This window comes from Pelodiscus sinensis, chromosome 11 (genome assembly GCF_052426305.1).
Source record: "Pelodiscus sinensis isolate ZL-2025 chromosome 11, ASM5242630v1, whole genome shotgun sequence".
Lineage (NCBI taxonomy): Eukaryota > Metazoa > Chordata > Testudines > Trionychidae > Pelodiscus > Pelodiscus sinensis.
In genome coordinates this window covers 9,009,245-9,037,139 of record NC_143062.1, presented here as the reverse complement: position 1 = coordinate 9,037,139, position 27,895 = coordinate 9,009,245, and the positions used below count along the sequence as shown (strand labels likewise).

Below are 27,895 nucleotides of genomic sequence, written 5' to 3'. Positions count from 1 at the left end.
ACAAATGATTTTAAGGTTGACAATTTATTTTTTAATTATAATGATACAGAGCTGTATAAAGTAAATGCAAATGTTTCTTATATAATAAACAAATGATATTTAATTGTTTTTTTTTTTTTGCTCCGCAGCATTTATCAAGTAGGCACAGTGTCCAACAAAGCACAACACAGGTAAAATGGCTGCAGAAAGCTAGCATATATCATCTTTTTGTCCTTGAAGTCTGTGATAATTTATCTGAATGTAAAGAAATAATTAAAATCGCTGACTGATACGTATTCAAAGTCTTTCATGCAAAGATCTCAAAGCATCATTTATTCTTCCCCATATTCCCTCTCCAGCCTATGTCTAAGCCTCCTTTTCCCCAGCTCAAGTTGCTGCTCTTACCAGAGCTTCTGCTGTAAAGACAGCTACAAGTAACACCTACCTATGTGGGGCCAGGTGTATACTAGGGGAGAAAATGGACCTAAGATACGCAACTCCAGCTATGTGAATAGTGTACCTGGAGTCGATGTATCTTAGGTTGAATTTCCTCAGCATCCTTCCTCAGTTCCTAGTTTCCTAACAGAGACTTTGCTATCTGAGGCTACAGCTACACTGATGCTTTTTTGCGGAAGAGGATATGCAAATCTTCTTCTGATTCTTTTGTAGAAGAGGTTTTGCCGATAAAAAGCCCCATGTAGACAGGGCCATTTGTCGGAAAAAAACCCTCTTTCGCAAGATCCCTTATTCCTCAAAAACCTCTTCCGCAAAAAGAATCAGAAGAAGATATGCAAATGTGAGCACAATTTGCATATCCTCTTCTGCAAAAAAGCGACAGTGTAGCCGTAGCGTTAGACCCAAATCTTCATGTTCTGCAAGAACATAGCCAGGTCCACATGTCTCATATCAAGGGTGCTTAGTGAGCTGTAACTGTGATTAAAAAGTCAGCATGAAACAGCAACATTTCTTCAGAATTCTAAAACCAATGTGAATCAACAAGAAGAATTATATTTCCTGGAATCTGGGGCACTGGCAGAGAAACAGAGTTGATGTAGTCTGTTTGAGGGTTAGATAAGTTGATTTCAGATTGCTAACACCATACGTCTACTTATCTCTGTTCCCAAAACCACTGCAGTGAAAGTTAACTATATACATTTAAACTAGAAAAACTTTTTAAAAAATCTGCCATATGTCTCTGTAGCACTTTATTCATGAGACTAAACTTCTACCCTATGGAAAGGGAAGAATAATGTCTCAATCATGATTCTGTCGTGAGTTATGTGTCCCTTGTTTGTGAAGAAAATAATACTTGGTTTTGATGTTCAAAATGCAGGTGGATACAATTCGACAACGTCATGGGGAAGCTTGCCGTATGCCAGTGCCTCACCACTTCTTCGTTAGTCTAAAGAGCTTCACCTATAACACTATTGGGGAGGACACCGATGTCTTCTTCTCTTTATATGATGTTCGAGAGGGCAAGCAGATCAGGTAGGATGATATCAACCTCTTGTTATCACATGTGGAAGAATGTGAATTCAAAGGGGACAGAGCTTGGTGAAAAATGTCTGAAGTGACTTCCTCTCATCCTTGTCATGAGGAATTTTGATAGATTAATTTAGTGACTTGCAGTTTTATGGTACACACATCAAAATATGGTGCTTTTGTGTGAGAAATGTAGTTCTCATGAAAGTGGGTGATTCAGAGCATTGATTAATAAGAGGCATAGAATGTGCAGTCATAGTACAAACTACCAGATCATTCATAAGAACAGCCATAGACCAAAGGTCCACCTAGTATCCTGTCTTTTGACAATTATAATGCCAGATTCCCCAGAGGGAGTGAACAGAAACAGGTAATCATCAAGTGATCCCTCTCTTGTCATCCAATTCCAGCCCCTGACAAACAGAGGCTAGGGATACCATTCCAACCCATTCTGGCTAATAAATATTGATTGACCTAACTCCATGAATTTATCTGGTTCCTTTTTGAGCCCTATTTAAGTCCTGGTTCTTCTTCGAGTGATGTCCCCGTGGGTGCTCCACTACAGGTGTCGGGCTCGTCCCGGCGCCGCAAACCGGAAAGTTCTTGCTAGCAGTAGCCCCCTCCGGAGGACCGCGCATTTGCAGAGCGTCCCGCGGCGTTCGCGCCTTTTCTGCGTCGCGCGGTCCGACCCGCCAGTTCCTCCTAACCGTCCACGGCCGCAGACGGATTTGGAACACGCTCCTCTCCTGAGGAGAAATCGCATTGTTATTTCTATATTTCTATATTCTTTCCCAGTTAGCCCCTTCCTACTTAGTGTTAGTCAGTTATTGTCTTAGATTAGTTAATTAGTAGTTAATAGTTTAAAAAAAAAAAATTTTTTTTCCTTTCCCATTATAAACCCTGAGGGACACTCCGGCGAGCCCCTCAAGTTGGTCTTTCCCCGGAGACCTCCTCAGTAGACATGCCCGGCTCTCCGGGATTTAAGAAATGTGCTTCGTGCGGAGAGGCCATGCCCGTCTCTGATGGCCACTCCCGTTGCATTCGCTGCCTAGGAGAAGGCCACATCCCCCAGAAATGTGGTTACTGTCCCAAGCTGACTGCACGCACAAGGCGCGACAGAGAAATGCGCCTGAAAATGCTGCTTTTCAATAAGGCTCTCCAGCCCCTGTCAGCAACAGAACGAGAGGCTCCGGGCGCGCATAAGTCCAAGGACAGAAGAGGCTCCGCTCCGTCCAAGAGCCTAAGTGCAGCAGACGCACGAGGCTCGTCGGGCCACCCTCCCACACAGGGAGCAGACAAGTTATCGAAAGCCCGCAGCACATCAGCGCCGAGCCCCGCACTCTCAGTGATATCGGTCCCGCCAAGCCGCCCGGAATCGGCACCATCATCGGCGGCACCGAGTCTCTGAGCGGCACCGCAGCCAGATACGGTGCAGTCCTCGGCACCGAGGCACTCGGCACCGTTGCCTCATGATCGCTCCCAGGCTAAGCCGGCACCGGGAGTCAACCCGGCACCGAAGCCTAAGCAGGCACCGAAGACTAAGCCGCAACCACCTAAGGCACCGGATACGGCACCGAGAAAACACTCGGCACCTAGGTCATCCCATTCAAGACCTAGAGATGCAGCTACCCCACACACACAGGGCACGTCTGCACCAGCCCGCACTGACCAACCATTGTGCGCAGCTGAGCCGGCTCCGTCTGTTGTTTCGGCACCGGCCCCTTCGGCCCTACAACCCCACGTCTCTGGGATTGATACGGCTCCACCATCCCCATCTTCTGCACCTCGGTCACCACACCTTCCGGGAGAAGTCTCTGACCTTGCCTCAGTTGCCTCCATTCCGGGTAGCCCAGTCCCCCAGGCTCTACCATCCACGGCGGTGCCGACTAAGGCGCAAAGGAAGACCCACCATCCTTGCACACCTTCTCCAGGTTCCGATAGGGCGACTTTCTCCCCTGGACCATCGCTCTCACCACCTCAAAGACGGCAGGATCACTATTACGATTATTCCCCTACACATCACTATTACAGGTCCCCAAGGCGATCCATTACACCGCCTTGCTATCACCGCACCACAGGAGCGCCGCTTCTTACTCTCCGCAATATTCACACCGTGGTTCTCGCCATCGTATGCACACCTCGCCTCATTCTGATCATTCACGTTCAGTCACAAGGCGCTCACCCTTGTCCCCAGACCGGAAACAATTATATTCACTACGGCCGACTACCCAGGAATCTATTCCGCCGGCTCAATGCCCACCAACGCCTACCGGGGATGCGTCAACAACCTCTGCCCCGCATGACGATACCACTCAGTCGCCGGTGGCAGAGCACCAGCCCGTAGCCTCTCCGACAGATGCCGCTTCCTCTTCCCCGGATGATGCGGTGTTTAACAACGAACCTCCTCTTGCGGATGACTACAAGCAATTTCATGAACTTTTCAAACGGGTAGCACATTCACAAAACTTACGTACCTCTGGGGCACCACCAAAACACCATGCCCTCCTTAGAAACTTACAGCAGTCCAACAAGTCAAAACTAGCTCTCCCTTTCGATGCCGCTATCCTGGAAGTAGCTAATGACATCTGGCAAACCCCAGCATCTATGCCGCCTACCAATAAACGCACGGACAGGAAATACTTTATTGATGCCAAAGACGCAGAATTTCTTTTTACTCACCCCGTACCAAATTCCATCGTTGTCGACGCAGCCCAACAAAAGGCAAGGTCCGCACAAGCGAGAAATTCCGCCGCGGACAAAGAAGCCAAGCGTCTGGACTTGCTCGGCAGACAGGTATATTCGTCGGCAACAGCCACATTAAGGATGGCAAACTATTCCGCCCATCTTGCCAACCATGACTTCGATAACTACTCGAAGTTGGTGCCGTTGATACAACATCTTCCACATTCCAAAAGGGACGTACTGAAATCCATTGTGCAGGAGGGTTACACAGTGGCCCGTAATGCACTCCAGATATCTCTGGATATTGCCGACTCAGCTTCCCGCACTACGGCGACATCGATCGTCATGCGACGTGACTCTTGGCTCCACCTGGCTTCTGTGCCAAAAGATCTACAGCCTAAGGTGGAAGACCTTCCATTCGACCGAGCATCCCTGTTTGCCCAAAACACGGATCAAGTGTTTCACTCCAGAAAAGATTCCCAAACCACGTTAAGAACTCTCGGGATGTACACTCCGCCTTTCAGGCGCAGGAGAACTTGTCCGTATAACAGACAAAGGCCTCCTCCTTCTTCTTCTTCTTTTTATTCCAACCAACGCTTTAGACCTTACGACCAACATAGACAAAGGCAGCGCCCCCAACGCCGCCGCCAGCAGCCTAACAAAAATCACAACCAGCAACAACCCCGGCAGCAAGTTTGACGGACTTGTCGAGGGTCTGCGTACCATCCCCCTACTGGAATCCCCAACACGAGTAACCAAGCTCTTCCACCGCCGTCTGAACCCTTACTCCCTTCGTTGGTTCGCCATCACCACGGACCGTTGGGTCAGGGAGATCGTAACCTCTGGGCTCACCATTCCTTTCTCCACTTTACCTCCCACCAACCCCCCCATCCCTGTCCCTTTTTAGGGACCCCTCTCACGAATCCCTGTTATGTCAGGAGGTCATGCACCTGCTTACCATAGGTGCGGTGGAAGTAGTTCCTCCCGAGTTCCGAGGCAGAGGTTTCTATTCCCGGTACTTCCTCACCTAGAAGAAGTCTGGGGGATGGAGACCGATACTAGATCTTCGCGGCCTCAACCGCCACCTGCGAAGACACAGATTCAAGATGGTTACTCGTTCATTACCAATACACGGTGCTCCCCTTTGGCCTATCCACAGCCCCAAGAGTGTTTTCAAAGACCATGGCAGTCGTAGCTGCGTACCTCCGTCAAGCCGGCATCACCATCTTTCCCTATCTCGACGACTACCTCCTCACGGCCCCTTCGAGACAAGAGGCCGAGACCGCAGTTACCACTACAAAAGGTATCTTCGAGACTCTTGGACTAATTATTAATCTTCCAAAATCTACTCTGATCCCCGCCCAGTCCATCGTTTTCATTGGAGCCAAACTAGACTCTACCACCGCTATGGCGTATCTACCTACAGACAGAGCCAACGCCATCCGGGACCTATCGAGCGTCTTGCTTACGGCCCCGACAGTCTCATACCTTACCTGCCTGAAGCTGTTAGGCCACATGGCCTCCACCACGTATGTCATAACCTACGCTCGCCTCCGCATGCGATGTCTGCAACATTGGTCCTCGTAGCCTACAAACCAGGCATTACCAATATCAACAGTTTCACACCTGTCCCTGCCCGTGTCAAGGAATCGCTCGCATGGTGGCTCCAACCGGCCAATACTCTGGCGGGTGTTCCCTTCCGGATCCAATCCCCGTCAATTCAACTTACCACGGATTCAACTTACCCTTGTAGGCTGGGGGGCACATATGCTACACTATCGGGTCCAAGGATTATGGTCCCACCAAGAATCCCTACTTCACATAAACTTCCTGGAACTCAGGGCAGTTTTCAACGCTTGTCGCCACTTCGTCCACCAGATACAGGGAACTACTCTACAGGTCCTTACGGACAACATATGCACTGTATACTACATCAATCGACAGGGCGGAGCCAGGTCCAGGACCTTGTGTGCGGAATCAGTGCGCCTTTGGAACTGGGCGATTCATCACAATGTCACACTCACAGCCTCCTATCTCCCTGGCAAAACCAATACAATTGCAGATGCACTCAGCAGATCCTTCCAATCCCAACACGAATGGGAACTCCTTCACTCCGTAGCCCGCAATCTGTTCCAGCTATGGGGCTACCCAGAGATCGACCTCTTTGCTACTCGCGACAACAAGAAATGTCGCGCTTACTGCTCAAGAGCGGGCATAGGTACCCAATCGATGGGGGATGCCTTCCTGCTCAGGTGGGGAACATACCATCTCTTATACGCCTTTCCCCCAATTCCACTGATACCCCGAGTAATAGAGAAGATACTATCTGACTCAGCGACAGTAATCCTGGTGGCCCCCTTCTGGCCTCGCCAGACATGGCTCACGCAACTCATGCAGATGTCGGTATCCAGACCTCAACGACTTCCACGGATCAGCAACTTGATCTCGCAGCAAAACGGCAATCTTCTCCATCCGGACATCTACCATTTGCACCTGACAGCTTGGCTCCTAACTGGCTCCAAGGCCTAGAGCTAACCTGCTCCCAAGCAGTCAGGGACGTACTAGTACAAAGCAGACGCCACAGCACTCAACGATCTTACCTCTACAAGTGGCGTCGCTTCTTCGCTTGGTGCCAATCACAAACCATCGATTCCCTCAAAGCACATATTCAGTGCATCCTAGACTATGTACTTCATTTACATTCGCAAGGCTTGGCTGTTGCTTCCCTAAGAGTACACTTGGCAGCAATTTCGGCCTTTCACGCTCCAATAGAGGGTTTTTCCATCTTCTCTCATCCACTTACGAAGAAGTTCCTCAAGGGTATTTTCAATCTCTACCCACCGCATAGACCTATCTCACAACCATGGGACCTTACCCTCGTGCTGGACACTCTTACCCGCCCACCATTTGAACCACTTGCAACTTGTGATTTACAGACTCTCATGATTAAAGTTACCTTTCTCCTTGCGATTGCCTCAGCTCGACGAGTCTCCGAGCTCGCGGCACTCTCCGCCGATCCTCCCTACACAGTATTCACTCAGCAGGGAGTCTCACTGAGATGTCATCCAGCTTTCCTGCCAAAGGTTAATTCGTCATTCCTCGTCAATGAGCCTATAGTCTTTCCTACCTTCTACCCCAAGCCACATGCTACACCTGAGGAAGCCCGCTGGCACACATTAGATGTCAGAAGGGTGTTGGCATTCTATTTAGACAGAACGCGTCCCTTCCGGAAGTTTCCACGATTACTATTGTCACTGGCGAATCGCTCTAAAGGTCATCAACTGTCATCACAACATATTTCGGCACATATCGTTAACTGCATCACTCGTTGCTACACCCTCGGGCAGGTCTCTACCCTGTCCACCAACCGCACATTCAACCAGGAGTATGGAGGCCTCCACGGCATTCATGAAGAACGTATCGGTACGGGACATATGCCGTGCAGCTACATGGTCGTCCTCATCCACGTTTGCTCGACATTATGCTCTTGACCGTCTCAAAGCGGCAGACATAGCAGTCGCTCAGGCAGTTCTTTCTTCTGTGCACAAGTAATTCCGAAGCACGACCAGCGGTTAGATGACTGCTTCATACTCACCTGTAGTGGAGCACCCACGGGGACATCACTCGAAGAAGAAGAAATTGTTACTCACCTTGTGCAGTAACATCTGTTCTTCGAGATGTGTGTCCCCGTGGGTGCTCCACGACCCGCCCTCCTCCCTGCTTCGGAGCTCTGTCTTGTCTCTTTCAGATGTTCCGGCTAGGAGGAACTGGCGGGTCGGACCGCGTGATGCAGAAAAGGCGCGAATGCCGCGGGACGCTCTGCACATGCGCGGTTCTCCGGAGGGGGCTACTGCTAGCAAGAACTTTCCGGTTTGCGGCGCCGGGACGAGCCCGACACCTGTAGTGGAGCACCCACGGGGACACACATCTCGAAGAACAGATGTTACTGCACAAGGTGAGTAACAATTTCTTTTCACAACAACCTTTGGCAAGGAGTTCCACAGGTTGACTTTGCACTGTGTGAAGAAAAGCTTCCTTTTGTTTGTTTTAATTCCTAATGCTTAGCCTTAGACTGGTTTGTTAATGTAGTCGAGGTCTTCTGCTGAGTGAAAGTTGTTTTTGTGTAAAGTGATAATGCTGATTTGTGCCATGTTGCATGAGAATTTTGAAAGGAGCCCAGTTGCTTGTTTAGATGTTGGGCTGAGATCATCAAGCTCTGTTTTCCTTGTCACCTAAGAAGGGTCATAGTGGATTGGAGAGATGCTAGAATTACCATAACTTGTGTTCCTCACTCTTAGTTAGATATAAATATGTATATATGACTTCAGATCCATTCTTCTTGCCAGTTTGACTATGCAGTAGGCAGTCATTGGAACAGAGGTCTCCAAATTGTGGGGCATGATCCCTATGGGGTGCCAAGGAACATTAAGAGGATTGTGGTGGGATGGGCCAGGCCACCCTCCATGGTTGGTGGAGCAGGAGCACCACCCAGCCATTCTACACCTCCTGTTCTGTGCTGGTCCTGCCCTCAGCCATGGCCCTGTCTCTCAGCCTTGAACCTGACCTGCCCCAAACCCTGGCGCAGCTACACAGACAGCTAAGTACCCAGCTTCTAGCCCCTACCGTGGTCCAGCTTGGGCTCTGCTCTTGGCCCCACCCTCAGCCTCAGCTCCTGGCCAGGGAAACAGAAGAGCCAAACGCAGCTACAGGCCAGACCCCAGCTCCATTTCTCACTTGGGGGCAGGAGTGGAGTTATACCCAGCCATATGCCCAGCTGTGAATTTGTTCCCACCCCAGCTTTGGACTATGGCCATGGTTCTGGCCCTATAATCATCTTACTCCTGCACAACAACAAAAATGATGAAAACAGATTAAAGAGGAAACTAAACATTCTTTTTCGAGGAGTGTCCCTGTGGGTGCTCCACCTTAGGTGTTTTGGTGCCGCAGTGCGCCTGGCCGGAAGGTTTTTGATAGCAGTAGCTTTGACGGCTAGCTTGCACATGTGCAGAAGTGCTACAGCTCTAGGCGGCTAATGCACATGCACGAGATGTGGTCCCTTCAATTCCTTCTCTGCTGCTGCCAGCGTCTGTCGGAACTCGTAGTGCGCTCTGCAGTTCTCGTCATAGAGACAGCTAGACTTATTTTTTACATTATTTCTCTTTTCTTATTTAATTTTTCTTTACTACTAACAACGATACGCGAAAGAACATATCGACTGACGTCTCCCTCAGGAGACAAGTGCAAACTCCGTGCCTCCAGCATCCCCTCAGAGGACTCCCACAATACTCTGAAGAGATTTTTCTTTTTCCTTACCTTTTTTCCTCAGCCTTCTCTTATACTACTGACAAATATCATTTTTTCATATATTTTATTTAAAAATAAATAAAAAATATTTTTTGTGTGAAGCGTCCCCCAAGTGGGAGCGCTGTTGTTTCAAACAGGGGGCTTATCTACTGCTTTGAACCCTGTCCCCAGGCAGGGGTTTTTATAATCACAGCATATTTTACTTTCATTTTCACTATCATCAGTGAAAATTGAGACCTTGGCTCAGGGTTTTTCAGGCTGATCGGACCCCCCGCAAACGCTCTTGCAGACCAGCCTCTGACCCTGGGCACCCTTCATCCCTCTACCATTGTCACCAGCGGCCATGTCTGATAAGGCAGTACCACCTGCCACAGCTGCCAGCTCTACTCCTTCTAAACAGAAGAGAGCACATGCAGCAGCTAACAGGGAACCCTTCACTTAAGAAAGGGCGATCCCTGAATTCTAAGCCAGATCTGTCCCCTGTGGTGGCTCCGGACAAGCACTTACCGGGGCAGCATTCTCCTACTGTGCCCCAAGGGTCTAAAGACCTGGCCAAGGTGCCTAAACGTTCTGACAAGCCCAAGTCTGGCACTTCAGAACAGCACAAAGCTACAACCGCATCATCAGTCCCACCATCACTTAGCAATACTGGGCATAATAGCTGTGCAGGCACTAGAGCACTGCTACCACTCCCAGCACCTGTGCCTTACCCTCTCAGGGCGAAGCCAAAGCATATGCAGGCACAAGGTTTTTTACCACCTGTGCCACCATTTTGCCCTTATACATCGACTGATGACTTCATGTTTTCCTCAGTGCCCCCCACACTTCTATTTGGCACTGATTCCTCCCCCACTCTGAGGGGCTTTCCATATCCCTGCCAGACATGGCTATACCTTCATTCTCTGGTGAGGAGGATCAGGCTTCCATAATGACTGCAACCCCTCCCAGACATTCTATGCCATGGCGAAAACCCACTCGCTCTCAGCCAACATTACCACACTGGCAACCTACACAGTAGCTACCGCCACCTATGCCAGTGCCTCCCACGTGGCCATACTGGGACCTCTGGGCATTTTACAGGGCTCAGCAGCAACATCATCAATGTGTTGCCCAGCTCCACTTGAGACCCACATCAATGGTATCGCTTAATACCTCTAGGGATCGGGCTGACTTTGATCAATCTTTAAGTGATAAGGAATTCACTACCTCCTCTCACCCACTCACACAGTTATCTCCTCTGTCTCTCTGGGTATGTCTACACTACAAAGTTAGTTCGAACTACGGACGTTAGTTCGAACTAACTTTAATAGGTGCTACACTAGCGCTCCGCTAGTTCGAATTTGAATCGAACTAGTGGAGCGCTTAGTTCGAACTAGGTAAACCTCATTTTACGAGGACTAACGCCTAGTTCGAACTAGCTAGTTCGAACTAAGGGCTGTGTAGCCCTTTAGTTCGAACTAGTGGGAGGCTAGCCCTCCCCAGGTTTCCCTGGTGGCCACTCTGGCCAACACCAGGGAAACTCTATGCCCCCCTCCCGGCCCCGGACCCCTTAAAGGGGCACGGGCTGGCTACGGTGCCCGTGCCAGGTGCAAGCCTGCCAGCACCCAGCTAGCAGACCCTGCACCTGGCACGGCACAGAGCCACCCACCCGATGCCCCCCAGCCCACCCCCTCTTGCCGGGACCAGGCTGGCGGCTCCCGGGAGCTTGCCCTGGACCGCAAGAGGCGGGCACCTTCCTGGGCTAGTGCGGACATCGTGGACCTCGTCCATGATCTCCGCACTAGGCACAGGAAAGTGGCTGTCTAGGGCAGGAGAGCTGCCAGCCTGGCCACCCAGGACCAGGTGTGCATGAAAATCAAGGGGGTCCACTGAGACCCCCGACACTGAGCCCTGAGCTTACAATGGCCGTACTGGGTCAGACCAAAGGTCCATCTAGCCCAGTAGCCTGTCTGCCAACAGCGGCCAACCCTAGGGACCCTGGAGGGGATGGACCGAAGACAATGACCAAGCCATTTGTCTCGTGCCATCCCTCTCCAGCCTTCCACAAACTTTGGGCAGGGACACCACTCCTACCCTCTGGCTAATAGGACTCCATGGACCCAACCTCCATCACTTGATCTCACTTCCCTTTAAACTCTGTTCTAGTTGTAGCCTTCACAGCCTCCTGCAGCAAGGAGTTCCACAGGTTAACTATTTGCTTTGTCAAGAACAACAACTTTCTCTTACTAGTTTCAAGCCTGCTACCCATTCCTTTCCTTTGGTGTCCTCTAGTCCTTCTTTATGGGAACTCAGGAAGAACTTTTCTGAATGCACCCTCTCCACCCAACCCCTGCTTTTAGAGACCTCTATCCTGTCCCCCCTCCGTCTCCTCTTTTCTAAGCTGAACAGTCCCAGTCTCTGTAGCCTTTCTTCATCTGGGACCTGTTCCCAACCCCTGATCATGTTAGTTGCCCTCCCCTCTCCCAGCCTTTCTCTTCCCCTCTCCCACCTCCTTTTCCCAGTCTCCCCCAGTTTTTTTCAATAAAGACAGAGTCAATGTTGGAAGAAACGTTATCTTTATTTTGTACATCAATAAGAAGAGGGGCTAGGGAAGGGTAAGTGGAAGGAGGTGAGGGAGGAATGGGGTACGAGCCCCCGATGGGGAGGACTGGGCTGGCTCTGCGGGCTTCTGGGGGTGGAAGCTCTCCTGCAGCCCCCCAATTACTCCCTCTCCCCAGATGGCAGCCTGCGGCAAGTGCAGCCGGGCTGATGGCCGAGTGGTGTGATGTGCCCAGTGTGGGCACTCAGGGCACTCCAAGCCAGAACTTCTTTGGAAGCGGGGCACCCCTTAGAACTGTGTGTCCGGGGTGGGGGTCGGGACCCTTTAAGCGCAGCCCTCGGCTAGCCTGAGACAGCATCTCCATGCTCTAAGTCCTCCTTTTATGCCCTGCCGGCACTGCTTCCGGCCATCCTTAAGCCCTGTTCAGAGTCCACTCAATGTGGACTTACTAGTTCGAACTAGCAAAACGCTAGTTCGAACTAGTTTTTAGTTCTAGACGCGTTAGTTCGAACTAGCTTAGTTCGAATTAACTAATTCGAACTAAGTTAGTTCGAACTAGCGCTGTAGTGTAGACGTACCCTCAGAGATACACTCATGCCCAGGGCTCGACAAACTGCTGATTCTATTCACCACGGGCGAGTAGATTTCATCTGGTCGCTCTGTGCACCGCATTCACCGGCGCTGCGCACATGTGCAGTGCCAGTCTGGCACATGCACGGTGCGGGGCTGGCGAGTAGCTTTTGCCGCAGTTTGTCAACAATGCCCCTCTGCTATATACATTGGCCAAAGTGGACAGTCCCTACGTAAAAGAATAAATGGACACAAATTAGATATTAGAAATGGCAACATACAAAAACCTGTAGGGGAACACTTCAATCTCCCTGGACACACAATTGCAGATCTAAAGGTAGCCATCCTGCAGCAAAAAAACTTCAGGACCAGACTTCGAAGAGAAACTGCTGAGCTACAGTTCATCTTCAAGTTTGACACAATCAACTCAGGATTAAACAAAGACTGTGAATGGCTAGCTAACTACAAAAGCAGCTTCTCCTCTCTTGGTATTCACACCTCCAGATCAGCTACTAGAAGTGGGCCTCATCCTCCCTGATTGGATCCACATCGTCATATCTAGCCTGATTCTGGCCTGCATATTTATACCTGCCTCTGGAAATTTCCTCTACATGCATCTGATGAAGTGGGTCTTTGCCCACGAAAGCTTATGCTCCAACACTTCGGTTAGTCTATAAGGTGCCACAGGACTCCTCGCCACTTTTGCAGATTCAGACTAACACGGCTACCCCTCTGATACAGGAAATACTATGTAGCTTCTCAAGGGATTGAGTTTCTATTCTCACACTCTGCCCCTAATTCCATAGTAATTGAGGCAGAGAACCAGAGGAGCAAGCTGAACATCCCTAAATCCACTCCCACTGATAAGGAGTTGAAATGGCTAGATGCAATGGGCAGATGATCATACTTCTCTGCCTCCTGACAGCTATGCATAGCCAATTACACCACAATGCTAGCTAAATGCTCTCACCACATATTTGAGTAAATTACAGACTTTATTATTCCAGGTGACAAAAAAGAACTAATGAGAGCAAACACCAATGAAGGGCTATTGATAGCCAGCACAGCCCTCCAAGCTGCATTGGATTCCGTGGACACAGCTTCATGAGCCCTGGCCATCTCAGTGGTGATGCGAAGGGCCTTCTGGCTCCACCCCTCTGGCTTCCCTAAGGAGGTCCTGATGAAGGTGGAAGACCTCCCTTTCGAAGGTCCGAAGCACTTTGCAGATGGCACTGATGCTTCCTTACACTCCCTCAAAGACTCCAGAGCCACACTCAAAACATTGGGCACCCAGGCTCCTGCACCAAAAAGAAAGCAAAATAATCCTTACTCCCAGAAGAACAGACCTTCTTTTTTCCGTCACGCTCAGAGACAATATGACACTAGAAAGTGTCAGCATCAGGGGGAAAGGAGACAGTCAGCCCCGTCTCAGTCCTCTCATTCGAGACAAACTTTTTGAAGGTCTGGTCAAGAGCCATCAGATTAGTCTTCCCTCACCCGAACCATCTACCAGAGATTAGTACCATTTTACCAACAGTGGTGCCTCGTAACCACAGACAAATGGGTTCTGGACGTGATAAAACTTGGGTACTGCATCCCATTCCTATCTCTTCCCAAAACCCAACCACCCACCCCATCCCTCTTCAAGGACCCATCTCACGAGACTATTCTATGCCAAGAGATCAATCACCTGCTCCATATCAATGCAGTAGAAAGGGTCCCACACCAATACCTAAACGCTGGCTTCTACTCCCAATACTTTCTCACACAGAAAAAGTCACGGAGCTGGAGACCCATCCTCGATCTCAGAGCTCTCAACAAGCATGTGCTGTATTAACACTTCAAGATGGTCACCCTCCCTCAACAAAGATGACTGGCTGGTGACTCTTGACCTCCAAGACACATATTTCCATGTCCCCATTCACCCTGCTCAGAGAAGGTATTTAAAGTTCACAGCAGGGGGCCAACATTTCCAATACACAGTACTACCATTTAGCCTTTCCATGGCCCCAGGGTCTTTTCCAAGGTCCTGGTGGTCTTGGCGGCCCATCTGCGAAAACAGAAAGTACCAATTTACCCCATCTCAACGACTGTCTCATAAGAGGCAACTCGTTCCAGGAAACTCAGGACTTGGTGACCACTACTAAGTCCCTGTTCAGGTCACTTGGCCTTCAAATCAACCTCTCCAAATGTCACGTCCAGCCAACCCAAGTACTGGAGTTCATAGGAGCTCATTTCGACTTCACACATGCAATTGCATCTTTACCCCACCAGAGATTCCTCGCTATATCACAGCTAGTAGAACTTCACACCACTGCCCCTCAACTATCAGCCAGGGCATGTCTCCAACTACTAAGCCACATGGCAGCAGCAACTGTAGTTGTCCTGCATGCCAGACTACACATGAAGCCTCTACAACACTGGTTGAGATCGGTGTACAGACCTCGCATACACAGCCTACACAAATTGGTCTCGCCACTGAATACAGTCAGGTGTACTCTTCAGTGGTGGTCTCAGGAACGAAATGTGTGCACCGGGATCCACTTCTACAGACAAGCCCCGTCATTCACCACCCCCACATATGCATCACATCAGGGTTGGGGAGCCCACCTGGGTTCACTTACCACACAAGCATGGCGGACCCACATAGAGAGCACGATGCACATCAATGTGCTCGAACTCCGAGCAGTATACTATGTCTGCCGACATTTTGCAAACCACATCTCCAACTTCACAGTGCAGATCTTTATGGACAACGAAGCTGCAATGTTTTACAAAAACCGGCGAGGAGGGAGCAAGATCCTACCCCCTATGTGGGGAGGCACTCCGGTTATGGACGTGGTGCATCGAGCAAAACATAACATGAATTGCTTTACATCTCCTGGGCGAAGACAACACAACCGCGGACTGTCTCAGTAGGAACTTCCCCGCGGGCCACGAATGGGAACTAGACCCCACTGTCTTGCACCAGATCTTCACATGGTGGCGCTTCCCTCAGATTGACTTGTTTGCCACCAGTGCCATCAAGAAGTGTCCACACTAGTGTTCACGTGCAGGCATTGGAGCACAATCCCTAGGGGATGCATTCACAATATACTGGGGGACAGCTCTGTTATATGCTTTTTCTCCTATACCTTTGCTCCACCAAGTAGTCACCAAGGTGTGCTAGGACAATGCCAATGTTTTACTGATAGTGCCCAACTGGCCCAGACAGACCTGGTATACATACCTGCTCCAGATGTCAGTCGATCACCCACAGCATCTCCCACAGCTCCCACACCTCCTTATTCAGGCTTGTGGTTGCCTTCAACATCCTCATCTCCACACCCTACGCCTCCAGGCCTGGCTCCTTGATGGCTCACTTCACTAGAAACGGAATGCACAGAGGAAGTCCAGAAGATCCTCCTTAGTAGTTGGAGAACATCCAGACGCAAAACTTACCTGTACAAGTGGCATCGATTCTCCACCTAGGCTCACCTCCACAACCTCGAACCATCTTCTGCTCTGTTACCTGCGGTCCTATAATACATAACTGAACTCAAAAACTCAGGACTTTCACTTAGTTCCCTAAAGGTTCACCTCTCCACTATTACCGCCTTACATCAAGAATAGACACCAAGTCACTGTTTGCACATCCCACTACCAAAAAATTTCTCAAAGGATTGCAGAACATTTACCCATTCATCAAAACCCCAGCTCCAGCCTGGGACCTCAATTTGGTCCTGAGAGCCTTAACACAGAGGCCGTTTGAGCCTATTGCATCTTGTTCTTTGCTTCATCTCTCTATGAAGGTGGCTCTACTAGTGGCAATAACATCTGCCAGGAGAGTCAGTGAAATTGCAGTCCTTATGGCAGACCCTCCTTTCATCATCTTCCATAAAGACAAAGTAGTCCTCTGACCTCATCCTAAATTTCTGCCTTAAGTGCTCGCCTCGTTTCACTGCAATGAATCTATTAACTTCCCAGTCTTCTTTCCAAAACTTTACGCCAACCAGACAGAAGCCACACTCCATACACTTGATTTACAGAGGGCCATTGCATTCTACCTGGAAAGAACTAAGCAAATTTGGAAAACCAACAGGCTATTTTTGTCAACCGCCAAATGATCCCTGGGACTCCCCATCTCCTTCCAGAGGATTACCAAAAAGATCATAGAATGCATCAGACTAGCATACTCAACTTTTGGCAAAGACCCACCTACACAACTTCGTGCACATTCCACCAGGACCATGGCGACACCAACAGCTTATATACAAGGCATCTCATTGTCTGATATATGCAAATCGGCCACCTGGTCCTCCACGCACAAATTTGCTACTTACTGCATTCGGACACAATCCTGACCGCAGCCCAGAAGGGCATTACATTGTCCAAAGCTCCCACCTCCAGTGGATAAACTGCTTGGAGTTACCTAAGGTAGAGCACCCACAGGGACACTTCTCAAACAGGAAAGAGTGTTACTCACCCTCTGCAGTAACTAACGTTCTTTGAAATGGGTGTCCCTGTGGGTACCACACCACCCACCCTTCCTCCCCTCTGCTTCGGTACTATTTTCTTATTTCTCCAGGGCAGAGAAGGAACTGAAGGGATCGCGTCTCACATATGTGCATTCACTGCCTAGCGCTGTAGCGCTTCTGTGCATGTGTGAGCTAGCTGGCAAAGCCACTGCTATTAAAAACCTTCCAGCCAGGCGCACTGTGGCGCCAAAATACCTAAGGTGGAGCACCCACAGGGACACCCATCTCAAAGAGTGTTAGTTATTTATTATAGAAAAGGAGGTGATCATCTGCAATTCATGTGTAAAAAGCAGCTCTTTTAAATCATTCGATTGAGCTTTGATTAAATCATGTCTGGATCCATGAACAGAAATATTTAACATTTGCCTAAAGGAATTTTGTGCCATTGTGATCACTGTGTATATTTTGACAGATAGATTTAGAAGTGTCCCAAACTGGAAAAAAAAAACAGATTTCAGAGCTGTTTCATTTTGGGGAAAAATTTCTACAAGTTGTGTGGTAGAATGACTGATATTTGGGGCTCTCCAGAATAGAAAAGGAAGAAGAATTATTGGAATAGCCTAAGTGACTCAGTTAAGTCTAACAGTTAAACAAATGTGTCTGCCACAGATAAGCTGGGCAATTTTAAAGAACACTTTTTAAAGAAATATAGGAAAGGAGTCTAACCTGATATTAAGATTCATCTGTTAGATTCCCATTCTCCATAAGAGTTTACTTAACTATTCCGTTTCTATAACAATTAACTGAAGTGTCAGAAATTGCTGAGTTGAAGAGAAGTGGTTGCCAAGAGACAGATATACATGCAGCTAGAACAGAGTTTGAGAACCTTTTTTCTATCAGAGGCCTTTGATTCACAGAAAAAAATCAGTCATGGGCCACATACAGCTCCACAGGGAGGGGGAATGAGGGCGTGAGGTTTCCCAAGCACAGTGGGGGGAACCAGTGTGGCTCCAGGGTGCAGAAGGGGGCTCCAGGCTCGGGAAAGGTACGGGAGAGGGTGAGGGTTCCAGCTGGGGCACAGGCTCTGAATTGGGGCTGTGGCCAAGGGGCTCAGAGCTGGGGCAGGGGGCTGGGTTGCAGGCATGGAATTGGGGTACAGGCTCCAGCCATGCAGCACTTAGGCAGTTCCTGGTTGGCTGCACAGCAGGACTGAGGCAGGCTCCTTACATGCCTTGGCTCCATGCTAGTACTGTAAGCTACCACCATGCCTGGCCCATAGACGGAAGGGCCAGGTGGCTCTCCACAGTGCCTTGCAGGTCTCATTAGTTGTGGTTCCCAGCCAGTGGGAACTGTGGAACTGGTGCTAGGGTCAGAGGCAGCTCACAGAGCTTCCCTCGATCACCTCTGCACCTAGGGGCCGTAGAGACAGGTTTGAAGCTTCCAGCCTGTAGCACCAAGACTTGCCGTAGGCTGGATGAAATGAAGCAGTAGGCTGAATTCAACCCGTAGGCTGTAGGATTCCCACCCGTCAGCTAGAAAATAAGCCTGTGAAAGACCTCCTATAGCAGTGGTCCCCAACCTTTCAAGGTTGTCGGGCGCCAGGGGGCGTGGCCGTTCGCCCGACGGGCGCCAGGGGGCGTGGCCGTTCGCCCGCCGGGCGCCAGGGGGCGTGGCCGTTCGCCCGACGGGCGCCAGGGGGCGGGGACACTTGCGCCCCGGGGGCAGCCCCCCCCATAGCTGCATGCCCGGGGCCGGCGCTCCCCCTGCCAAGCGCCGTGCGCCCGGGGCCGGCGCTCCCCCCGCCAAGCGCCGCGCGCTCGGGGCCGGCGCTCCCCCCGCCAGCGCCGCGCGCCCGGGGCCAGCGCTCCCCCCGCCAAGCGCCGCGCGCCCGGGGCCGGCGCTCCCCCCGCCAAGTGCCACGCGCCCGGGGCCGGCGCTCCCCCCGCCATGCGCCCGGTGCCAGGCCAGCCCCGAGCACCTGGCGGGCGCATGGAAATGCCCCCGCGGGCGCCATGGCGCCCGCGGGCACCGTGTTGGGGACCACGGTCCTATAGCTTCAAACAGAGAGAAGTTGTCACATAAGAGACCACCCTAGCTTAATAAGGAGAGTGTCAATTACCTGAAACTCAACAGAGAATCCTGCAAGAACTGGAAACTAGGTCAAATTACAAAAGATCGATATAGGGATAATTAGAAAGGACCGGGCATAAAATGAGATTCAACTAACAAGAGACATCAAGGATAACAAGAAAACATTTTACAGATACATTAGAAACAAGAGGAAGACCAGGCACAGCATAGGCCTGTTACTCAAGGAGGCATGGGAGTGGGAGGGAACAATAACAGTAATTTTTGGTGTTTCAGTTTTCTCAGAAATTTTATTTGTGATTGAACTTCTAAAAAAGTCCAGTGACAATGAGATGGGATAAGAGGCTAACATAGGGAAAGAACAATTTTGGGTTGTGCCCATGAAAACTCATGATACCATCTATATTTTTTGTTAGTGTGCTGCAGGACTAATTGCTGTGGGCAGGGGGCTGTTCCAGACGCTTGAAGTAGCCCCTGTCTGCAGTACTTTATTCATACCCTGACCCCAGATCGGTAGTGATCTTCAGTGTCTAAGAGAATATGCATTCTGCCACCAAAAATCGCAATGCACGTGCTTCGTGATTTGAACAGATAGTGTATGTTGTGGCCATGCATGACCCAGGCCATTCTGCAAGGACATTAAGGGCAAAGTGGCTGTGACCTTCCCTCAGTTCCATCTTGCTGCCTACAGCAGAGAAAAAGAACCTTGTGATGTATCACCTTCTAGAACTATATCATGAGCTATTTTTGTTTAACTCCTGAAAATCTTCAGAATAGCTTTCAGTTCTTTAGTTTTAACATTTTGGACTGAATAATCCTCTCTCAGGATCAGATTTCTTCCACCAGACCCCTTTCCCTAGTATAGAATCCCCTCGCCCTGCTATAATGGACCTCAAAATGGCAGAAAAATCTTCAGGCTTCAAATCTGGTTCATTCTGAGATAGTCTAATTTCTCTTGCAGACAGGTTATGCATGGTTGTGCGACAAACCTCTACTTGGCTTGCCTTCACTGCATTCATACAAGTGGAAAGATCCAAGATCGAAGCTCCATCTCTTGGAGCAGTCAATGAGATATCTCTCTGATATTTTATCAGCCTCAAGATCTGTCACAAATGAGGGATTGTTAGACCCAGCAAAAGTAGTGTGCCTGGGATTGGCCACTATAGCACTAGTGGTAAATCATAACAAGAAAAGATACCCCCTTCTGGGTTCAAGTTAGGGATGTGAAAGGTTAACTGATTAACCAGTAAGAATCACCCTTAACAGGTGATGCTTACCAGTTCTGGTTAACCGGAGGAGGCTGCAGCAGCTCCCTGCCCACCGCAGGAAGGATAGAAGGGAGAACACTAAAATAGAAATAATGGATTTCGGGGAGGCGGATTTTGGATAGGTAAAGTCCCATGGGAATCAAGACTGAGGGAAAAAACAACTGAGGAGAGTTGGCAGTTTTTCAAAGGAACATTATTAAGGGCCCAAAAGCAAGCTATTCCGCTGTGTCGGAAAGATAGAAAATTTGGCAAAAGACTGCATTGGCTTAACCATGAGATCTTGCATGATCTAAAAATAAAAAAGGAGTCATATAAAAAATGGAAAGTAGGACAAATTACAAAGCATGAATATAGGCAAACAACACAGGAATGCAGTGGCAAGATTAGAAAGGCAAAGGCACAAAATGAGCTCAAACTAGCTACGGGAATAAAGGGAAACGAAGACTTTTTATAAATACATTAGAAGCAAGAGAAAGACCAAGGACAGGGTAGGCCCACTGGTCAGTGAGGAGGGAGAAACTGTAACAGGAAACTTGGAAATGGCAGAGATGCTTAATGACTTCTTTGTTTCGGTCTTCACTGAGAAGTCTGAAGGAATGCCTAACCTAGTGAATGCTAGGGGAAGGGGGTAGGTTTAGAAGATAAAATTTAAAAAGAACAAGTTAAAAATCACCTAGAAAAGTTAGATGCCTGCAAGTCACCAGAACCTGATGAAATGCATCCTAAAATACTCAAGGAGCTGATAGAGGAGGTATCTGAGCCTCTAGCTATCATCTTTGGAAAATTATGGGCGACAGGAGAGATTCCAGAAGACTGGAAAAGGGCAAATATAGTGCCCATTTATAAAAAAGGAAATAAGAACAACCCAGGAAACTACAGACCATTTAGTTTAACTTCTGTGCCAGGGAAGATAATGGAGCAAGTAATTAAGGAAATCATCTGTAAACACTGGGAAGGTGGCAAGCTGATAGGGAACAGCCAGCATGGATTTGTAAAGAATAAATCATGTCAAACCAATCTGATAGCTTTCTTTGATAGGATAACGAGTCTTGTGGATAAGGGAGAAGCGGTGGATGTGGTATACCTAGACTTTAGTAAGGCGCTTGATACGGTCTTGCATGATATTCTTATCAATAAACGAGGCAAATACAACTTAGATGGGGCTACTATAAGGTGGGTGCATAACTGGCTGGATAACTGTACTCAGAGAGTAGTTATTAATGGTTCACAATCCTGCTGGAAAGGTATAACAAGTGGGGTTCCGCAGGGGTCTGTTTTGGGACCGGCTCTGTTCAATATCTTCATCAACTATTTAGATATTGGCATAGATAGTACGCTTATTAAGTTTGCAGATGATACCAAGCTGGAAGGGGTTGCGACTGCTCTGCGGGATAGGGTCATAATTCAAAATGATCTGAACAAATTGGAGAAATGGTCTGAGGTAAACAGGATGAAGTTTAATAAAGACAAATGCAAAGTGCTCCACTTAGGAAGGAACAATCAGTTTAACACATACAGACTGGGAAGCGACTGTCTAGGAAAGAGTACGGCAGAAAGGGATCTAGGGGTTATAGTGGACCACATGCTGAATATGAATCAGAAGTGTGATGCTGTTGCAAAAAAAGAAAACATGATTCTGGGATTCATTAACAGATGTGTTGTGAGCAAGACACGAGACGTCATTCTTCTGCTCTACTCTGCGCTGGTTAGGCCTCAGTTGGAATATTGTGTCCAGTTCTGGGCACCGCATTTCAAGAAGGTTGTGGAGAAATTGGAGAGGGTCCAGAGAAGAGCAACAAGAATGATTAAAGGTCTAGAGAACATGATCTATGAAGGAAGGCTGAAAGAATTGGGTTGTTTAGTTTAGAAAAGAGAAGACTGAGGGGGGACATGATAGCCATTTTCAGGTATCTAAAAGGGTGTCATGAAGACGAGGGAGAAAACTTGTTTATCTTGGCCTCTGAGGATAGAACAAGAAACAATGGGCTTAAACTGCAGCAAGGGAGGTTTAGGTTGGACATTAGGAAAAAGTTCCTAACTGTCAGGGTGGTTAAACACTGGAATAAATTGCCCAGGGAGGTTGTGGAATCCCCATCTCTGGAGATATTTAAGAGTAGGTTAGATAAATGACTATCAGGGATGGTCTAGACAGTATTTGGTCCTGCCATGGGGGCAGGGGACTGGACTCGATGACCTTTCGAGGTCCCTTCCAGTCCTAGTATTCTATGATTCTAAGTGATCATGAATAGCCTGAAATCAAGCACTAGGTGCTCATACTAAAAAAAATGACAACATTTTCGATTATGGCCTAGGATCACTTTGTGCTCCCTAATTCAGTGCCTGTCCCCAAAGTTCTGGACTATTTACTTTCTCTGAAAAAGCAGGGCCTCGCTATCGCTTCCATCAGAATACACCTTGCCAAAATTTCAAGTGAGCATTCTCCCATAGACAGCCATACAGTCTTTGGACACCAAAGTATGAAATGATTTTTAAAAGGACTGAACAATGCTTTTCCTCCTCTGAAACAACCACTTCCTTGGTGGGACCTTAATCTTGTACTCAGAGCCCTGATAGGGCAAACTTTTGAAAGCATGGTCACGTGTTCATTGTTACACCTGTCAATGAAGGTCGCCTTTCTGATTGTCATCACTATGGCTAGAAGAGTCGCAAAATAGCTACACTTATGGCAGATCCTCCTTATACTATTTTCTGCAAAGATAAAGTAATCCTTGGACCCCATCTGAAATTTCTTCGCAAAGTCATATCAGCATTCCACATTAATCAACCATTATACTTACCTTTTTTCTATCCCAAATTGCATGAGGATGTCCGTGCTGCTCTTCTTCACACCTTGGATGTTCTCTGAGCACTTGCATTTTACCTAGCACAAATGAAACAATTTAGACAATCTCCTAGACTTTTCTCTCAGTAGCAGAGTGCTCTAAAGGCCAAGTTATATCCAATTAGATACTTTCTAAATGGATTGCAACATGCATCAAACTATGTTACTCATTAAACAACATTTCCTTTCCCAGTCACATATGTACTCACTCTCCCAGGGCAGTGTCCACATCCACTTCATTCTACAGAATGTCCCAATTACAGAAACAAAATACAGGACTATGTAGCACTTTAAAGACTAACAAGATGGTTTATTAGGTGATGAGCTTTCATAGGCCAGACCCACTTCCTCAGATCAAATAGTGGAATACAATTGGCACAACCATATATTACATATATAACAAATTACAGAAGTTTACAAAGCAGCCATGTGGGCTGCAGTGCATATGTTTACCGAACATTATGCTTTAGATAAACATGCTATTCTGGGCACTCAATTTGGCCTAGCAGTACTGTCTGCGGCCTGTACTCAGCATCGGAAGCCCCGCCTTCCAGATACTTGGAGAACTGCTCCTTAGTCACATAGAGTGGAGCACCCTCAGGGAAACTCCAAGAAGAAGAAGAAGAAGAAGAAGAAGAAGAAGAAGAAGAAGAGGTAGTTACTTCACCTTGTGCAGTAGCTGATTTTCTTCAAGATGGTTGTGCCTGTGGTGCTCCATGATCCTCCCTCCTCCCCTCTGCTTCGGAGCCTCATTTCTCTGTGGTAGAGAAGGAGCGGAGGGACAGTTGATGACGCACGCGCCTGCACACTTGCTCCATGGTGAGACTGCATCGTACATGCGTGTTGGCAGCCAAGGTACTGCTGCTGAAAATATTCCTCTTAAAATCAGGAATAAGGGACCTTTCGTAAAAGGCTTTATTTTCCGAAAGATCCCGTCTAGACTGGCTCTTTTCTCCGGCAAAGCCCCGAGCTGGAAAAAAGCAATAGCCATGTTTATACAAATGAAGCGGGGGATATTTAAATCCCCCACTTCATTTGCAATTCCGACTTGTCTCATTTGCATTCCTTTTCCGGAAAAGGGGTCCAGTGTAGACACAGCCTGTATGTTTCAACAAAGAGGAATCCTGTGGCACCTTAGACGCTAAGGGTGCATATACACAGCAGCCTTATTTCAGAATAACGGATGTCATTCCGAAATAATTTTGCAAGGGTCTACACAGCAAGCCTGTTATTTCAAAATAATTTCAAAATAATGGGTGGCTTATTCCAGATTCTGTAAACCTCATTCCACGAGGAATAACACCTCTTCCAAAATAACTATTTCGGAATAGCAGTAATGTGGACGCTCCACTGCTGCTATTTTGAAATAGCTCCTCCCCCAGGCCATTCGAAGTAATCATTCGTCAGTGCTTCCTGGGGGTGTAAATCGAGGTAATATGTCCACAGTAGGGGAGCCTACCTTGGACTAATTTTGAGGCTTCCCTGTGGTGTAGATGCAAATAAGGTATTTCAGAGTATTTCTTCCGGAATAGCTTATTCCAAAATAAGCGTGCACTGTAGACATAGCCTAATAGATTTATTAGGGCATAAGCTTCATATGTAAAACCCACTTCATCAGATGAATTGTAATAGAAGTTTCAGAAGCAGGAGTGTATATATAAGGAAGAAGTTCCTTGTGTTAATGAAGCTGATCAAATCAGGGTGGAAGTGGGTCATTCATAGCATGGGTGTGGAGATGTGAATATTCAGAAAGGGGAAATTGCCTTTGTAATGCATCAACTAGTTGAGATCCTTATTCAGTCCTAAGTTGATAGTGTTCAATTTGCAAATGAATACCAGTTCAGCTGTCTCCCTTTGGAACCAGTTTTTTAAATTATTTTTTAGAAGGATTGCTTCTTTCAAAACCATTACTGAATATCTAGAAGGAGGTTAAATGTGTGTTTATGTGTGTTATCATTCCTGATAACATTTATCATTTATCATTTGGTATAGATATTGTTTGGTTTGGCCAATATACATGACAGAGGGGCATTCCTGGCACTTGATGGCATATATCATGTTAGTGTATGTGCAGGTAGATGAGCCCCTGATGGTGTGGCTGATGTGGTTAGGTCCTGTGACTGTGTCATTTGTATAGATATGTGAACAGAATTAGCAGAGGTTTGTTGCTAGGTTTCTGGGTAAGTGTTTCTGTGTGCATTATGTGGCTGCTGGTAAGAATTTGCTTCAGGTTGGAAGGCTGTCTGTAGGTGAGTATTGACCTGTTTCCCAAGGTCTGTGAGAGTGAGGGATCATTTTTTTGATGGATTTCAAAGTTCTTTCTAAAGATGGGTAGGCGCTATTATCCTTGTACAGATGCAGGTGGAAAAACTGATACACGTAGAGGATGAATGATTTAGGATTACATACCTAATCAGTAGCTAAATTAGAAATGATGCTGAGATCACCTGAATTCTGTGTTGTGCGCTTTCCAATGAATCACACTGCTTCCTGTACAATTAGATATCTGAATTAAAGTTAACTTGTCCACTTCAGGTGCCAGGAAATTGTAGGTCAAATTAATACCTTTAAACTATTACCAGGACTGCACTGTAATTAGGTTTACTGTATAAGTCTGTCCAGTCTTTACTTTTTTTTTAAACAACATTATACATTTCCATTTTAAATTTAATATCTTACAAAAGCAAATTACTGGTAAGAGAAATGGATCATATTCAGTCTTTTAACTGTTGTTAATTTATGCCTATAATTGCTACAAGGGACCATAAAGCTGCACTAAACTGGCAGTTGAGATTCTCGAGGCAAATACAAATTCCTGGCTGGTGTAGAGCTGGAATAACTAGCTCTGTACCAATCCCTCTCCATAATCCATTTTATCTGGGGTTTACCTTGGCTGTTACACATCAGCACATAATAGAGTAGCCCTGAGGTTGTTCTTATTTATATTGAGAATCAAATCAGTCCCCAATATCCTTGGGGATCAAAGGTGTACAAAGGTGGCTTTAACTCGTGATGATCTGGACCTCACTTCCTCACTAATTAGAATTTCAAATAGTAGTTCATAAACATGTATATACAGTTCCATAGGAAAAAAGACACATTGCATTTTTATTATATTTGCTCACGTCTCAAGAACCAGTACCCCCAAATAAACACAACAAAAATGTGCTCACATTAATATAAATTAACAGTCATAGCCAGTTCTCTTCTCTTATTATGCTTTTTTTGTTTGTCTTTATTACCGAGTTTTCTTATACTTCTGCTTCTCTGTACTAGTATATATTATATGGAAAAATTATTATTCCATCAGTTACGTGATTACATTTAAATTTTTAAAAAGATACTACGATGCAACTAGTGAAGAATTAGTACAATTTCCTACAAGATTATTTTAAATATTGAACTAATTTATTTGCTAGAAAGGAACAACTTAATCTTCAGGAAAGTATTATGTAATGAATACTGTGCTGTATTCTTCTCATACTGCAGTTTTGGTGCTAATAGTAGAAAAACAGGTCTCTGTTGTTACTTTGAACTCCACCTCATTCAAAGAAATGTTTATGGAACCATAACTTAATAAATGTGACAACCAGTATATAACACCTGAAAACATATTATCGACAAATTAGAAGCTTCTAACGTAAATGCTGCTTTTTAAAGATTATGCAAATGGGGAAAATAAGTCAGTCTCATAAGGATGGAGAAGATTTATAAATAGCTGGTAACAGAGCAGATGTACCTAAGCATGGTATCAGTGAACTCTCCATGGTTTTAGAAAGAGAAAAGAAAGTGAACAATATGACTGTCAAAATGAAATGTGAAGACTATGTTGTTGCCTAAGAAAGTTACAAACGGGATTTCCACTTCAGTTTTCTCATTCCCATGGTGTGGAGGATTTATGTAGCCCAGCAAAATGTAGTGTAGCTTTCTAGGATATTACTATGACAAGGGTTACTGATGCATGAACTTTCTAAGTGGAATTCCCACATAAATTTTTAACCTAATTGGCAAAATGAGTTAGCCACACAATTTAACTGTAAACAGATACATGCATTTTCTTTCCATTTGCTGCCGCTACTTCTTTACTATGGGCTTGTCTATACTACAAAATTTGGTTGACCTAAATTAGTTCAACCTACAGCCCTGGCCCAGCCACTGCCCCCACCTCCTCCTCTGCCAGCCACACCGAGCTTCCTGGCCTCTCTGAGCAGCCCCACTGCTGCATGCTGGGCTCTCAGCCTTACTGGCAGGGGCAGTGGGCCAGCCACAGTTCAGTTTCACAGCAGGGAGTGTACTAGAGCTAAATGCTGGCATTATTGTCAGTTTCATGGCTGCTGCTATTTCACATTTCCTTTCCAATTCCAATCTCACAGCTGTACCCCTGAACCTCTGGTCAGGAGCTGGAGACCAAATACGAAATAAAAGTACAGGCAGTCCCCAGGTTACGAACAAGATAGGGACTGTAGGTTTGTTCTTAAGTTGAATTTGTATGTAAGTCGGAACTGGTGTCCAGATTCAGCCGCTGTTGAAACTGACCGGCGGCTGACTACAGGAAGCCCGAGGCAAAGCTGCTCTGCCCCGGGCTTCCTGGAATCAGCCGTTGATCAGTTTCAACAGCGGCTGAGTCTGGACACCTGGAACAGAGCAGCTGGGGCGCTGCCGGGTTGGTCCCGCAGCACCGCTC

At 47.4% G+C, this 27,895-nt stretch overlaps 1 protein-coding gene across 8 annotated transcripts in view; it reads left to right on the top strand.

Moving 5' to 3' along the window:
• The window catches only part of DOCK3 (dedicator of cytokinesis 3), a 541,072-nt gene that overhangs the window by 282,937 nt on the left and 230,240 nt on the right, over window positions 1-27,895 (top strand). For all 8 annotated transcript variants that reach the window (XM_089781050.1, XM_089781049.1, XM_089781053.1 and 5 more), the window contains exons 8-9: window positions 129-170; window positions 1,313-1,467. In XM_089781050.1, coding sequence (XP_089637176.1) covers window positions 129-170; window positions 1,313-1,467 — 197 coding nt within the window. The remainder of the gene's footprint in view (window positions 1-128; window positions 171-1,312; window positions 1,468-27,895) is intronic.